Source organism: Scardinius erythrophthalmus, assembly GCF_964197995.2.
Source record: "Scardinius erythrophthalmus genome assembly, chromosome: 1".
In the NCBI taxonomy this organism is placed as follows: domain Eukaryota; kingdom Metazoa; phylum Chordata; class Actinopteri; order Cypriniformes; family Leuciscidae; genus Scardinius; species Scardinius erythrophthalmus.
The window spans coordinates 67,003,452-67,020,665 of NC_138221.1; the positions used below are offsets into that span (position 1 = coordinate 67,003,452).

Sequence of the window (17,214 nt, forward strand, 5' to 3'; positions counted from 1 at the left end):
CTCATGGCTTTTTTGCTGCAACAAACGTGTTTTATAAACACATAATTATAGCAGCCAGAGAAATTTTTATATTAAAGAGTCAATGGTCAAGAGTCAAACTAAAGCAAACGCTAACCACCATCATGGTGACTTTAAAATACACCTATTGTTTTCATTCAAACGGAAATGAAATAAAGTCAGTCTGGTTAGTAATAAGTGAAGCTGGTAATGCTGTTTGTGGAGTTGTTTAATCCTCCTCTGCTGAGATCTTCACAGATTTAATGTCTTCTTTTAGCTGTGGCCAAGTCAGTTGTAGTTCTTGTGTTTCTCTTTCCTTCAGTGATTCTGCTTGTTAACAGCAGGTGTTCATAATTAATGCTCAATCATCAGTTAATTATCTCATTAACTTCAAGACCGCTTTACCTCTGTAGTGTGCACACATATGAACACTGAGCAGTGTTAATTTAACATGGGCGTTTTTCTGTGTACTATTACATAAATCTTACCTGTTTCATTTACATACGACTGACAAATATAAATCACATTCAGTTTATTAATACAATTACATAAATCTTATCTGTTTCATTTAGATATGACTTAAAAATCTGAATCACATTCAGATTATTGATTGGTTTATGTTAAAACTATGTAATCCAAATGCATGGGAATTTGTTATGCAATTCAAATACATAAATCTTATTTTTAGACACAAATTTTTTTTTGAGTGTATGTTGGAAGCGCAATCGACCTGAGTCGATTTTATGTGCGCAAGCCCTAAGTGTAGGGCTGTGCTTGTGTGTAGGGATGGGCACTGAGGAGTGGGCATCGACACTACATTTATAGCACCATCGGCCGTGGCCGGGACACCAGAAAATACACTCTTTTCGGGATATATCTGGGTAGCCGTAAAAACGCCTTTTGTGTGCAGGCAAGCGGGCAGCTTGCGCTTTGCAGAAAACGCTGGAACAGTCGCAATTCTTGGGGCTGAAACAGCGGCGCGCTTGGGTAAGAGACCGGCCGCAACGGGACTCACACACCTGCGCTTTCCTAGCCATGCTAGGACTTCTTCGGGGCTTCCGGGCTTCACTGCAATCCTCGGCCGCGGCCCGCGCTGAGCGGGGCCTCGAGCTGCGCTGCTGTCGCTGCTGTGAAGAGGCGGCCGAAGGCGGGGGCTGAGGCTGAGAGCTCCGCGGGGTCTGTTTCTCGCGACTCGCTGCAGAACCAGAGCACTTCGGGAGGAAGTGCTTGAAGGCTTAAGACGCTTTCTGGGCTTCGGTAAATCTCTCTACGAACTCGGAGAGAGAAGATCCGAAGAGGCCAGCGGAAGACAGCGGGGCGTCGAGAAACGCGGTGCGCTCGGAATCAGCCATCTCCCTGAGCGTCAGCCATAAGTGCCTCTCAGCAACAGTGGCGGAAGCCATACACCGTACCATGGCTTGTGCAGCAGACTTGGTAGCGCGGAGGGAGAGATCCGAAGCGCTTCTCAAATCCGCGATGCAGATAGCGTCAGGCCCCATCTCGTCCAGCTTACGGAGGAGATCACCCTGGAATATCTGCAGCGTAGCCATGGTGTGTAGTGCCGACGCAGCCTGCCCAGCGGCGGAGAAAATTCGCGCGAGCAGCGTCGACGTCATGCGGCAGGCTTTGGAAGGCAACACCGGTTTAGTCCGCCGTCCAGCACAGGGCGGCCAAAGGTGGGTCGCTATCGCCTGTTCCACCGGCGGAAGTGAAAGGTAGCCTCGGTCTTTGGCATTATCCAAGGAGGAAAATGCTGGCGACACAGACGAACGTGTTCGTGCTGAGTAGGGAGCGTTCCAGGCCTTCGCCACTTCTTCGTGAAGCTCAGGAAGAAAAGGAGCGGGCTTTGATTCCGGAGAGGTGCTCTCACCAGGGAGGAAGCTACCATCCAGCCGGGTGCGAGAAGGGAGTTCCGGTGCAGACCACTCGAGGCCGAGGCTCGCCGCGGCCAAAGCGAGTATTCGCATGAGCTCCTTCTCGATGCTAGCTCTTGCCGAAGGCCTACGGGCAGGAGGCGCGAGATCCTCAGAGCTCGCCCAGTCCTCGCTGCCTGAAGCTAGCAGAGAGCAGGAATCTTTCTCCCCCGACGCGGCTTCGGAAACAACTTCCTCTGATGAAGCGGCGGCAGACTGCGGGCGCTGAGCATCAGGAAGTGATTCAGGGGAAGCCGGTGAAGCAGGCGGGCGAACCGGCGAGCTTGGTCGGGTTGGAGCGGGTTCCGGGACCCGCTGCGAGCGGCGCTTCTTACGGCGCGGCAGCGCGGCGGGGAGTGCAGGCTCTGAGAAAAATGCCAGGCGAGTCCTCAGAGTCACCATCGGCAGAAGCTCGCAGTGAGGGCAGCCGCCGTCAGCGAGCGCGAGCGCTGCATGATCCTCACCCAAACAGGAGACACAGATGACATGACGGTCTCCCTCGGTGAGTGGGGCTCGGCACGAGCCGCAGGAAGGCATCTTTAGAAAGACGCAGCTCTTTTAGGGGGTGAGTGTTGCAAGGCGAACACACACACACACACACAAGAACAATAATAAGAAAGGATATGGCGTCGGAAAGCGCAGCAGGTACGGCGGTAGAAGGCGGCGTTGGCCAGCGGCTTCGAAGCGCCCTCATTGGCCTGACGTCCCTTCAGGCCTCGCTCGATAGGCTTATGCAGTTGCCGCAGAACAGCCAATGAGCGAGCAAGCTGTCTCGCCATAGCTGTGTACTGCTGCAACGCGCTTTACATATATGGAAAATTAAGGATAAATTTTTTTTTGCTTCAGTATTTCGTGAAAAAGAGTTTTTCCCGTAGCGTTTTTACAAAAACGCAGTACGAGAGGACTCTCGTAAGAGAACAGGTTGCATGCAGCATTCTTCCAATCAATGAATCTAAGACCACAAATATGCAAATACAAATGTTAACCGAGGGTTTAGGAGTGTACAGCATGAAATATCAGTTTATAAATACCCAGGATTAATTTTTAACCCCGGGTAAATTATGATCAGTGTAAAGGTTTACAATGACCCCAGGTAAATTTCAAGTGTGAAAAGCACTCTTGTATGTCAGTAATTAGTTACACTGTTAGACCTTACCAGGTTTTATTTACAGTAAAATACTGCCAACACTGTTGCCAGTAATTTACTGTTAATTGTACAGTTCTTTACTGTAATCTACAGTATGTTACTGTAAAAATGCACTAAAACTTGAGTTAACTAATTTCACTTGCAGAAACCGACTGCCTTAAATTGACCAACTGTCATTTAAATGTATTAACTAAAAATTATAATGCATTAATAACGTGAGCAAAGTATTACTGTGAACTTATTTAATTTGAAACCACAAAAAAAACAAAAAATAACGTTTGTAAATAAAGAGATTTCCACTGGACCAGCAATTACACATTCACTGCCTTTTAAATACAGCAACATGCAGCATATCATCAATGTTTGTAGAACTTCTCCTGGACTGAAGCACAGGCTCTACTCTTCAGCACAATGGTAACCCAAAAAAACAAGATTTTAGAGTAAACTACTGGCAACAGTGTTGCCAGTATAAACCTGTTTTATAACTTACAGTTTATTACTGTTAATATACATTTTGTGGGTGTGTCTTTTTATCTTTCACTGTTAACCCTTTCAACCCCACAGGAAAATCCACACTACAAAGAGTAAAAAGTAACATTGACACAGTGTTGCAGTGAGATAATTAAGTGAATATGTAAGTGATTGTTGAGCATTAGTGATGAACACCTGCTGTTAACAAGCAGAATCACTGAAGGAAAGAGGAACAACAGAAAATATAGAAACACAAGAACTACAACTGACTTCCAGCCATTACACATTATTACACTTATTATTAACCCGTATGACTTTATTTTTGTCATACATCTACAGAAGTTGTTATTGAGATGTTTAATTGAAAATGTTTGGTTTGAAGTTACCATTATAGAGATCAGTGTTTGTTTAGTTGGGATGCTGATGCTAAAACATTAGTGTTTCTTTTGCTGCTTGAGCTGTGTTTTTGCAAGTCACACTTGTGGACACACATAGTTTATGAATGACTGCGATTATATTGATTGTGATGACAAAATCATAATTTTGCCTGTTCATTCACTAATGAATTCATTCTCGGTCATTCAGAGTTTAGTCCTCAATCAAAAGTGTTAAATTACCACCACTGTGAAACCACAGCAATAAATTACAATGACTCATTGTGTTTTTTTATAACACATCATGCATAACCAAAAATAACAGAGCTACGATGTCTTGTAGAAACACAGATATATAAAAATTTAGCACATGAATCTCAACAATGGTGGCAATATTTTTTTATTTATTTTTTTATTCATGCAGAAGTGCATGCTGGGAGTTTTAGGGTGCTTTCATATCTGTAGTTCGGTTCATTTGGTCCGGACCAAGGGCGAAAAATTATACTTAGTAGCATTTTTAAGGCATTTTGGTTCCTTTTCACACCACACTGATCGCTCTGGTCCGAATCAGTTTATGATTTGATAAAACGAACCAAAACGCAGTCACTTGACAAACTCCACATCACTCGGAACGCATTTCCATAACTGCACTTCGTTTTGTCAGAATTAATGTGCGAGAAAATTCCAACAGAACTCCCAGAAGTAAACAAAGAGGTGGAAAATCCGGCAGACAACACGCCGCTGTTTACTATGGAGAGACGACTGCGTGGGCTGATTGTATCCTTGGTCATATTTTATTATATAGTTTGTCTACACCACTTTAGACAAACAATAATATTTGAGAAAGAAGCGAGGATGCGGCTCGAAAATAATGTTAATAATAATTTCTATCAGGCTCCGCACCTCCTCACAACTCCAAGTTTGTCCACGAGCTGCAAACTGTCAACAAACATTTCTCCTCATCATGCACAGCGCAGCTGACTACGGCAACTGGCTTAGTCCAAAAATGCGCAGTTCTTTGGCAGTTGGTTCTGTTCGAGGTTGGATCACATTCTCACCACAAACGAACCGCTCCAGAGTTCGTTTCAAAGCGTACCGAGACCACCTCTTTCAGCAGGTCTCGGTACGCTTGTTTGGTCCGCTTTTGGTGTGCACCCGAGTGCGATTGCCGCATTCACACCTGCCCAAACGAACTGCACCAAGGGGGAAAACGAACTCTATTGCGATTCAACCGAACTAAATGAGGCAGGTGTGAAAGCACCCTTATACTATCCTGGAACCCAGCATGCATTGCTACATGAAACTTTTGATTGTCACCATTGTTGAGATTCATGTGCTGATTGTTGATGTCTGTGTGTGTCTGAGTCAAGCAGGAGTTCAAAATGTTTTAAAGCACTATATGATCATTCTTTAGAAGACCTGATTACAGAAATATTGATTTCATGTTGTAGATTCACAGATATATGCTAAATATGAATACCCATAAATTCAAAGAATATATACAGAAAAGATCCGAAAATAAGACATGTCCAGGATGACTGTGACATCATCACAACCGCCAGAAACACCTGATCAACTTCCTCTTGACTTTCTCTTGCCACAACAAATGTGCTTTACAAACTCACTGTTGCAGCAGTCAGAGAAAGATGAATGGTAAGAAGTCCAGGGACACGAGACCAACTAAAGCAAATACTGATCTCCATTATGGTGAAACAAAAACAAACTTTATTATTAATTAAATCTCTGTTAGTTCTCAACAAGAACTTTTGTACATGTATGAATGAAATAATCGTAAACTGGTTTCACACTCAGTGTCTCTGGAAGTCAGTTGTAGTTTTTGTTTCTCTTTTTTCTGTTCTTGTTTCTCTGTCCTTCAGTGATTCTGCTTATCAGATGTTCATCAGTCTCTCAATTCACTCACTTCTTTTCATTAAAGTGGACTATATTAGTGAACTAATGTAGGGAATAGTGAATGAGGGTATAGGGTGTGATTGTGAAAACAGCCTCTGAGTGTCGATTTTGGGCACTGTTAATTCACAGTATATTCCTGTAGGCTATTTTTGTTTTCTAAGGTATATTACTGTTTTAATGGAACATGGTATGATATTGTCAGAATTTGGCCTTTTTTTACAGCAAGGGTTAACAGTGTATAAAACAGATAGTTCTGGACCTTGATTCTGAATGGTGTTCTAAGCCGTAGTAAATTACTCTACAAGGACTCAAGCCATCCAAGTCACATAACATTTCCAGTGCTCTTATCAAGGTTACAGTACCATAGCATTAAGGCTTGGACTAGAAGGCTCAGAGACCGTTTCTGCTCAATCCTGTTTCCTGGAGTACCCACAGCACTGCACATTTTCAAATTCAACTCATCAGCTAGTTAGTAAAGACTCCAAGACCTCTAATATGTGTGTTAGATAAGAGAGACATTAAAAATTTACAGTGCTGGGATACTCCAGGACCAGCGTTGGGAGCAACTGACCTAAATCATGATATTTCTTATTTTAATTCATCCTCACCGCAACTAGATATATGAGGTAGACTCATTTTAAAAGTGTGATTTCTAGACCAGGAAAAGGAATATATTTTTCTAAAATTGCTTAATCCTTATCCAGTAAATTATGAACAATGGAAAAGTCATGTAAATTCATTGGCTGAAAAGACTGTAATTGCTGTAGAACATTTAGCTTTTAAAACTTCAGAAATGTAATTACATGGATCTCAATTATTATTACAAATTAAAATAATTATGTAAATGAAAAAGCCATTACAGCGCATTTAACTAAACTATTAGCCTACATGAGAGGTATTATGTTCACATTTCAAATCAGTTGATATTATGTTCATATTTTCACACTCACAGAGCTTTTCTGCAGTTCCTCAGAGCAGGTAACAGTCTCCTTCGACCCTCTTGTGATGATGTGATGTTTTTAAGGTCAAACTCATCCATCACCTTTTCTGACATCAAGATCATGTTTGCCAAAGTTGAACATTGTGCAAGAGAAAGGTTTTGGTTACTTGTTCCAGATTGTAAAAATGCCTGCATTTCTTCAACAAGAGAACTATCCTTCATCTCAATCAAGCATTGACACAGATTCATCCATCTTTCAGGGCTGACATTGTCTTTTGGATTTTCTGTGTTTTCGTGTTTTTTAAGGTTTTGGATTATTTTCTTTCTTTTGGATGTTATGTTCTTTGTGTGAATCTGCAGATCCTTTAAGAGTCTCTGATTGGACTTCAGCGAGATGCCATGAAGGAATCGAAGGAAAAGATCCAGGTGTCCATTTTTACTCTTCAAGGCTATATCCACTGCTCCCTTCAGAAACACATCCAGAGGAACATTCTTACACTGAGTTCTGGACTTTCCTGTGAGGAACATTTTCAGAACTTTGATTTTCTTGCGTAAATAGCAGAAAAACACATACAGTGCTGCAAAAAACTCCTGAATGCTGAGATGTACAAAGCTGTAAACCTTTCTGTGATAAATCACAGATTCCTCCCTAAAGATCTCAGTGCAAATCCCAGAATACACTGAGGCGTCAGTGACGTCTATGCCGCTCTCAATCAGGTCCTCCTCATAGAACATCACATTGCCCTTCATCAGCTGATTGAAAGCCAGTTCAGCAAGTTTCACAATCACTTTTCTGTTGGACTGCAGGAGTTTCTCTGGATCTCTCTCTTCATACTTCTGGTTCCTCATGCTAGTTTGAATGAGGAGGAAGTGTATGTACATTTCAGTCAGAGTTTGAGGGATTTCTGCACTGAGATCTTGTTTCAGGATGTTTTGAAGCACAGTGGCTGAGATCCAGCAGAAGACGGGTATGTGACACATGATGTGGATGCTTTTTGCTCTTCTGATGTGTGAGATGATTCTGCTGGCTTGATCCTCATCACTGATTCTCTTCCTGAAATATTCCTCCTTCTGAGGGTCATTGAATCCCTGAATTTCTGTCACACGGTTGATGTAGTTTGAGGGGATCTGATTGGCTGCTGCTGGTCTGGTGGTGATCCAGATGAGAGCAGAGGGAAGCAGATCTCCTTTCATGAGGTTTGACATCAACACACCCACTGATGAAGACTCAGTCACATCAGAAACTTTCTCACTGTCTGAAAACATCAGTGTAATTCTGCTTTCATCCAGACCATCAAAGATGAACACAACTGTACATTCATCATAAATCTTTGGGCCCAGATCTTGAAGTTCAGGATGAAAGTCCTGCAGAAGTCTGTGAAGACTGTATTGATGATCTTTAATCAAGTTCAGCTCTCTAAATGGAAGCACAAACATGAAATCTACATCCTGATTGGCTTTTCCCTCGGCCCAGTCCAGAATGAACTTCTGCACAGAGACGGTTTTTCCAATTCCAGCGATGCCTTTAGTAAGAACAGTCTTGATTTTGTCCTTCTTCTCTCTTCTCTTCTCCTCATATCCTAGTTCAGGTGAAGGATCAAAGATGTCATTGCAGTTGATTGGAGTGTCTTGGAGGGTCTTGTAACTTTTCTCCATCTGTAGCACCTCATGTTCTTCATTCACCCCTTCACTCTCTCCCTCTATGATGTACAGCTGTGTGTAAATCCTGTTCAGGAGGGTCTGATTCTCTTGTAGTTTGATTCCCTCAAATAAGCTCTCATACTTGTTCTTCATGCTGGTTTTGTGCTGGTCTTTGACTCTCTGCAGATCATCATGCACTGGCTGGTGAGAGTCGAGCTGCAGGGCTGCTTCTGTGTCATGATGACTGATGTGTTTCTGACAGGAGGAGGATGTGCTGGTCTGACAGGACACATCTCTGATCTGGTCAGCTCTCACACCACTGAAAACACATTAAGACGACAGAGACAAAAACTTCTGTTAATAAATATAAAAATCATACTACATGTAGAAACTGACTTCCTAATATCACACATGGAGATCCTCGCAAGTTCTTGCACGGATTTTATTTACCCATGTTGCCAACAAACTGTTAATTAATTATGCACATCAGGCATTTGGGGGCAGATAATGACCTGCATATTAAAAGTAACGAGACATCAATATTTCAGTAGTCAAAATGTTTGAATAAAAGAGAACAATTCTTGACCAGATTTAACAAACCATTATTTTAAAATATCACAGAAACAGACATGAAGAAAAAGCTTCATGTGAAATGATTAAATGTAATTGATTTACTTGTAAATGCTGACAGATGATACTTAAAGGAGTAGTTTACTTTAAAATGAAAATTCTGTCATCATATACTCACCCTCATGTTGTTTCAAACCTGTATGAATTTATTTCTTCTGCTGAACAGGAAGGAAGATATTTAGAAGAATGTCAGTAACCAGACAGTTTCTGGTCTCATTGACTTCCATAGTATATTTTTTCCTACTATGGAAGTCAATGGGAACCAGAAACTGTCTGGTTACTGACATTCTTCTAAATATCTTCCTTCCTGTTCAGCAGAAGAAATAAATTCATACAGGTTTGAAACAACATGAGGGTGAGTATATGATGACAGAATTTTCATTTTAAAGTGAACTACTCCTTTAAATAATTTATTCTGAAGAATATGTAACGTTTGCTGTTGAAGCTGAAGGCAAAATAATTAACATGATAATCAACGGCTTACTTTTCCATTTGTTAACATGACATGGTTTGATTCAGATGGTAAATATCGTATTAAGTTGTCCGTCCAACTTGGAAATAATCACCATACCGGTATTTATAGTGAAACCATTATATTTAAAAAATAAAATAAAATATCACAATTATTGTTACTACTGTAAAGCCAGTATACATTTTTATGGGATCTCCTTCAAAGCTTTCAGAATCTTTAGTTTTTAAATATTTTTTCTGTGTTTTTAAAATGAACAGTTTAATTTAAATGACAGTATATTATTAAACAAAAATGCATTTCCTTTATTTATTAAAATAAACAGAACTAAAGTGATTGTTTTGAACAAGTACTAACTTAGATATTATGCAAAACACATTACTTTACTGCTGAAGTGTTTGTATCAATACTGGGGGCCTTTTGCCCCATCCTGATGAGACTTTTAAATGTTATAACTATATGAGGCGGCAATAAGCTTTTTTTTTTTTTACCCAGACTCTGGATAGTCGGGGGTAAAAGGCTTAAAGGTTATTGCCGCCTCATACATGTATAAGATTTTTTACCAAAACAAACCACTTTAATGATTTGTGTAAATATTTGACAAAATGTATTAATCCATCAATATTCAATAAAAACATGTATTTATTCTGCAATCATATTCTATGCATAAAGAGCAATTGGCTCTGAACAGAGAGTGAGATTCCAGAGGCAGCCAGAAAAACATACTCAGTTAATATTAGATCAATACTATTATTAAAACTACAACTGCAGACCTGAGATCATCTTCACTGCACCACAGTTTGAGAGTGTTTAGACCCTCAACATAACAATAATCTCAGACAGCAGCGATTGATCAGTATCATCAGCTCTGTCGGCCTAGAGAAGTTTTAGATGCTGCTCTGATCAGACTCTTCACTGATAGCAACATCATTCCTCTGAACCTCAAATAATATTGGCATTAATCAAAATAATTACGCTGTTTTGATATATGATACATACATCTGTTAAGCTGCTTTTAAACAGTTTATATTCTAAAAAGTGCTAAACAAATAAACTATGGCAACTATTTCGATGGTTCACTTTAGACATTCTACTAACCAGAAGTAACTTTGCAACTACATGTGAACTACAAGTCATTAGAGTATGAGTAGACTGTTTAATATCTGCTAAGACTTTATTTTGATTAGGGCTGCACGATACTGGGAAAATATGCGATATTGTCGTTGAGTATTGCGATAACGATATTTCTTGCGATATAACATTTCCCTAGAGAAATGCTATTTATATTAAGCTTTTTTATCTTTTCATAATTTGTATATGTAATGATCATACAAAAATAAACAGGTAGGCTAATAGATATTCTTCTGATATTCAGAAGAACATCTAAATTTTTTCAGAAGGAGTCACACTTGCAAAATTTTGATTAATGGTTGTCTGTGAGACTCTGTTATAGTTACTTGGCATTTCGTAAGCAGTTTTGGTAGATTTGGGCTTACACTTTTTGAAGTCTTCATATAGCTCCCTGAGGTTGCGTTCCAGATGACTGTGGAGATTAGTTTCCTCTCGACGTGGCCACAATTCTTCGGCACGACTTAATGACACTGTCACTAATGTTCACATATCGCGTTTTTTGTACCTACAAATTCGTTATTTCAAATGATCATAATGGAGGCATGTTTTTCCAGGCCCGCCTATGCCGCGTCGAGATGAGAACATCTCAACTTTTCAGAATGCCGCAAGCTCACCGCAGGTAACGTGACAAAAACCAAATGATCAGCTTCAGCCTTTCCGTAACAATATTGAAAGCTTGGCCGAACAGCTGATCGTTGCTGTACAGGGCGGGTTTTTATTTCTCATCTCCATAAATATATCTAGTAGTAAAGCTAATGCAAGGGCTAGAAATCAATAGGATCTATGCATGATCACTTACGCGTTTTGTCTCAGCCCGCCCAGTTACATCCGGTGCTGCGTCAGAAGCCGTTTTTGCATTTGGTGGAGATAATGGTAAATTACACTCGCTGTTTACAAGAACTTCCAGCGGTTAACGTGAATGATGTTAACAATATTGTGAGGCAGTTAGCGGTCACACCTAAGAGTAAGAAAAAGAAGGGCTTTAAATTATATATTTAGAGCTACATCGACAATTTTGAGGGTGAGTATTCCTTCATATCATGCGAAATCCTACTAGCGAATCGGTTTCTAAAATCGTTGTCCCGTTTCTGAGAAAAAGAATTTTATGAAAGTTTTGCCGCTAGTACACTTCGCTACAGAACGCACGATGCGGAAGTAAAGATGCTGGATGAGATTCTACCGGAAATATGTCAGCAGCGTTCGTGCATAGAGCCTATTAATCCTTTGCTGATACTTCCTCGTCATCATGGAAAGCGCTCAGCGCAGTTAATGGTTGCATAGCAACGACAGACACAATCGCTTGTGGAAAGAAGGAGAAAGCGACGCGGCCGCTCTTTCCAGGCGTTTTTAGACGCGATATGTGAACGGCCCCTTACACAGTCCCTGCATTTGTAACACGTCTTCTCTATTGAAGCCAAAATATTGCCACATTTCAGATGTACAATTCTTTTTAGGCACAGGTTCTTCGCTGTTGTCATTTTCCTCGCTTGTCTCTAACTCCCGCCATTAGTTTTTATTTTCCACTCTCTACTCTGAGCCACTAGGTTCCCCTTTGGGCCCGGTCTAGCCAATAGCATAATAGCACCTACTGGGGAGGCGGGTATAAAGGTAGTAAGGCCCCATCTGATTGGTCAAATTTGGATAAACAACCTATGCATGCAACACACAAATGCTTGGCACTAGGGGTGTCCATGGTTAACCGATTAACCGTTAAAAATTGCGTAACCGAGTGAAACATTTTGCTCGGTTAAGTGGCGTCAATGGCGTGCACTGAATTTAGTTGTAATACATTTTTGCACCACCAGAGACCGCTAGACCAGTTTTCTAATATGAAGCGGGCAAAGAAAGCGCGCGTCCGAGAGTGAAGGCTGTGCGAGAGTTAAGGCTGTGCGTGAGCGTGCGCGAGCCAGAAACAAACATAGTATCCGCGCCACTGATGGCAGCACAATAATATCTGTCTGCAGAGCCGCAGAGCCACAGCTTTACCCCAGCAGTTTTACCTCGAGCATGCGCAATTTCATCACAACAGTTTTACCCGCAGAGTCCGTTTACCGTTACATTAACCCATACAATTTGTATTATGCATTTCCTAAACATGTACTTGCTAATCAAACACTTTATCTGAACAAACTACTAATCTATAAAACACAATCGGTCTTCCGACCTTTTACTATTGTGTTGATATGCGCAAGGGAGAGAGAGCAATACAGCGCTCGTGTTGTTTGAAGGCGGTGAGAGTGCGCGCGCGCACGGCCGGGGCTCTCTCACTGTTTGTTCTTATGCGCCCTGTCCACTGATCTAAATAATTAGTTGTTACGACGACTTATTTGTTCCCTCGTTTTAATAAATCGTGGACACGTTGAACAAATTCCCTCCCTCATTTTGATTTAACGAATTACAACGTGGCCAAAAACAGTTTGATACTATTAATTAGTGAATGCTAAAGACCTATTTTTTGTGAATTGGTGAATATTCAGGTGAATTATTTCGTGGCCACGAATTAATAATAATTATTAAACTGTTTTTCTTACCTGTGAAGATAGCTCTTCAGTGAAGGCCGACTATTCTCGTACAGCTTTTTATTCCTTTTTTTGGTGTGTGTGTGTGTGTGTGTGAACGGGTGAATATTCAGGTGAATTGTTTCGTGGCCACGAATTAATAATACCTCCGCACGTTTTACAAGACCCTTCTCGATCGCAGCGGCAACGAGCACTTTGATCACTTGATTTAAAAAACAAAACATTTCAGCGCTAGATCGCAAAAAAAAAAAAAAAAAAACGAACCAAATGAATGCTCTGCTAGTTAACTGGAGATGTTTTGTTTATTTGTATTGGTATTCCTGCCGCGAGATGTTTCAAAAGTGGTGGGGACAATACAATATCGAACTTAGAAAATAGTGGTGGGGTCGTGGGGATATGTCTCACCCGCAAATTACGCCTATCTTGGGGTTGCGGCGCGCACACTATGGTTAACCGAGTATTAACCGCTAAGGGCCTCGGTTAACGGTTAATGAAAAACTTGAAAACGTGCAGCCCTACTTGGCACATAAAATAAATGTAATTTATCGCAACTCTCTACGATACGCATATTGCATATACTATTATCGTGATAACAATAATTTTTCAATATATTGTGCAGCCCTAATTTTGATGATCCTCAACATTTTACTGACTATAAGCAACTTTACAATTACATGTCAACTTATTCTACTAACCCGAACCCTAACACCTTACCCTAACCTAACAGTCTCCTAACAGTCTCCTAACAGTCTCCTAACAGTCTAATTAGAGTTAGTTGACATGTAGTTGTGATTTACTTATAGTTAGTAGAACGTCTAAAGGCACTTTTCCACTGCGTGGACTCGGCACGACTGGGCTCAGCTCGGCTCTCTTTATTTTTGGCTCGGTTTGCTTTTCCACTGCAGTTTAGCACCGCTTCTAAGTGATCATAGGAGCCGATCTCATGGTCAAGCACCCACAGAAAAATATGAGATAGCCTATATTGTATTGATTTTAACCAATAAAAAAATCTATTGCAGTTTTCAGACACGATTATCTTCACCTTTTTATAGTTTATTTGAGACTGTGTCTATGGCGTTATTTTAATGACAAATGTCGAGAGCTCATCCAAGTAATGCGCGAGCACAAATCTCTCAACTCGCAGGCGGATTTCCTTCACTCTCGCACAGAACTGGACGCTCGTTCTCAAATATACAGTCTCAGGCTCTTGTCTGCTCTCGCTCAGATATTACGTGTGCATGCTCAAACTCAAAATCTCTACTTGCTCTTTCTCTAGAATGGTTTTCTCTCCTGGATTTAATGTTGCCAGAAGCTTTCAACCATCAGACTTTCACGACTGACTGACGAAATAACACGTGTACCTTTCAATTGTAAAGAAATTACGGATTCACCTTTATTTCATGAGGTAGCATTTTCAAGCTGATTTTCGTCAGCCCGTTCTCAAGTTATTTTATTATTTAATAGTTACTTTTGAGTTAAGTGCTTATTGTAAATAGGTATTTATTGAATAATTTTTTTAGTGAACAGTTATGGATCATCAGATATCAGCGAGTGTGCGACTCGCGACAACACTCATGGAGAGAATGTGCTTTTGTTTGGTTGGTAACATAGGCGTAACTTGCGGGTGGGACATGTCCTCACCACTTTTTGTGTATGGAGTGTGGACACCGGCAGAAACATAAATCTTGGGTATCTGTGGGATATCTATGGGTATCGCTTCACTGTATATAAAGTGCAAAGGAAACTACGAGCATGCAACGTTGTAAATTAGTAAGTCACAAAATAAAAGTAAAATACCAATAAATCACGTTACTGGTACGTCATGTGTTAGCTGAGAAGGATTTGCATGCAGGGATGATTTTTGTTCTATTCACCAGGAGAAGTTTCCATGTTTCATTAACAGTTTTTGGTAACTGTCGTTTCAAAATTAACCCCAAAATGCCACTTTATTTTCACTTTGTGTTATTTTTTATATTTTTAAATGACTGTAGTGGCTCATACCAACATTGTATTAACAAAAACTAGTTTGGGACTGCTATTTAATAGTTTTAGCATAGGCCTAATATTTATTTATTAGTACTAGTCTTTACTATTAGTCAAATTCTTACAATTTATGTGTATGTTAAGTAAAGGGGGACAGTACTTGTGTGTGTGTTCACAATTTTTAAGTAACTGTGTATTATAATATGCCTATATATATATTCAATGTAGATTGTGATAATTGTAATTAATAATCGCAATTACAATTTCAAGGGAATAATCGGCAATTATGATTTTTGTCATAATTGTGCAGCCCTACGAGGTGGTACTAAAAAAAAATACCAGGTACTCGGAACTTTACACAGTGGAAACCCCCCAAATGTGGGCCGTACTGAGCCGTATCATGCAGTGTAAAACTGGACCGTCGAAATAAAGTGTAACCATAAACTGACTGGGTTCAGTAAAAATTAAGTTCAGTCAACATTTGTGAGATAATGTTCATTACCACAAAAATGCATTTATACTCTTCACTCTTTTCTTAAAAAAACAAACAAAAAAAACTTCAATTTTAAAGTGCCTCACCGTAACCTCGATTTTGCTTTTTGCAGAGAAAAAGAGTGACGGATCAAGAGTAATTTTTCTTTATGCTGAAATATCATTGAATATGTTTGGATTTGGTAGACGGTAATTTGTCTGAGAAGTTTGAGAACCACTGATGTTGGTTTTTAGGAGCGGCAACTTATTATTGGAGCATTTTGCAAACATTTTCCATTTGCCGTTTCTCCTTTAGTCGAACTGACCTTCCTAGTCCAAAGCTTTAATGTCAGAGGTCATACAGATGATTTTCAGCAGGCATTTGAAAGTTTAACTGGTTATGGCCCTCAAATGCACACTCAAACGAGTTTTTCATGTTTTCTTATAGAAATGAAAATAATATAACTGGGTAAAGTTTACTAATTAAAAGCTGAGCAGAATGAAACCATTAATGCTGTTCAATAGTTTCTGAGATTAGTGGGTTTGTTGTTCAATAACAGAGCAGTTTACCAGTTATGAGGAGCTCAATTCAGCAACAGTATAAGCAGATCAGCAAAAGATAGTGTTGTTTTCAGCTCAAGTCAGTTCAATATCTTTGTCGATGTTCCAGAGATCATCAAATTCAGTTCACTTCCAGCCAATAATCGACAAGAATGATTTGCGGGTGGGGGGTTAGTGCACGTGCACATGAAGGGGGGTGTGCGGAGTGGAGGAGAGGGAAGCATGAAGAGGGAAGTTAGCTAGAGGAGAGATGTCCTAGAGCAGAGGTCCCCAACCCCCGGGCCGCGGACCGGTACCGGTCCGTGGGACATTTGGTACCGGGCCTCACAGAAAGAATATATAACTTAACGTATTTTCCGGACTATAAATCGCTCCGGAGTATATGTCGCATCAGTAAAAAAATGCGTCATGAAGAAGAAAAAACATAATATAGCCTAAGTCGCACTGGACTATAAGTCGCATTAATTTAGAAATGTAGCCTATTTCACAAAAAATAAAAAATAAAAATAAAAAAAATAATAATAATTGTTCGGATGGGACAGTTCACCCTTACGGACGTGAGCGCTCTGAAAGCGGCACAAAAAGACTGCTTTAAAACTTTCACAGAGACCTCAGACAGAAAGCAAAAAGCCTGTCTTTAAATTGTATTTCGTTTTGTATTAATTGTATCTTAATTTTAATCAATGTTTCATCACCCAATTGCTTGGATTTAATAAGAAGTAAATATAATAGAAAATATTTAATCAGGACACGGAGGCGCGGGCGCGTGAACTGGAGCTGATCTCATAAATTAACCGAAATTCAGCGTATAAGGTAGCCTACTTGCCTCACAGACCTGAGACATAGAAAGCTTGAAATGTCTAATTTTAAACAGAACAATTCAAAACAAAAGAAAACTGACTGTTCTCTGCTTATGTAATTCGTATGAAATGTGCATTTCTCTCTGGCGCGTTCACTAGGCATACTGCGAAGATCGAGTCAGCACTGTCAACTTCATCTTTGCACAGAAAACACTTGTTTATTATTAAACAATTAAAATGTCTCCTGCTATATTTT

General features: G+C 40.2%; 1 protein-coding gene across 2 annotated transcripts in view; it reads right to left on the reverse strand.

Moving 5' to 3' along the window:
- Nucleotides 1-17,214, reverse strand: part of LOC308687953 (protein NLRC3-like) — a 79,424-nt gene that overhangs the window by 51,573 nt on the left and 10,637 nt on the right. For both annotated transcript variants that reach the window (XM_081360771.1, XM_081360772.1), the window contains exon 3: nt 6,764-8,713. In XM_081360771.1, the coding sequence (XP_081216897.1) occupies nt 6,764-8,713 (1,950 nt within the window). The remainder of the gene's footprint in view (nt 1-6,763; nt 8,714-17,214) is intronic.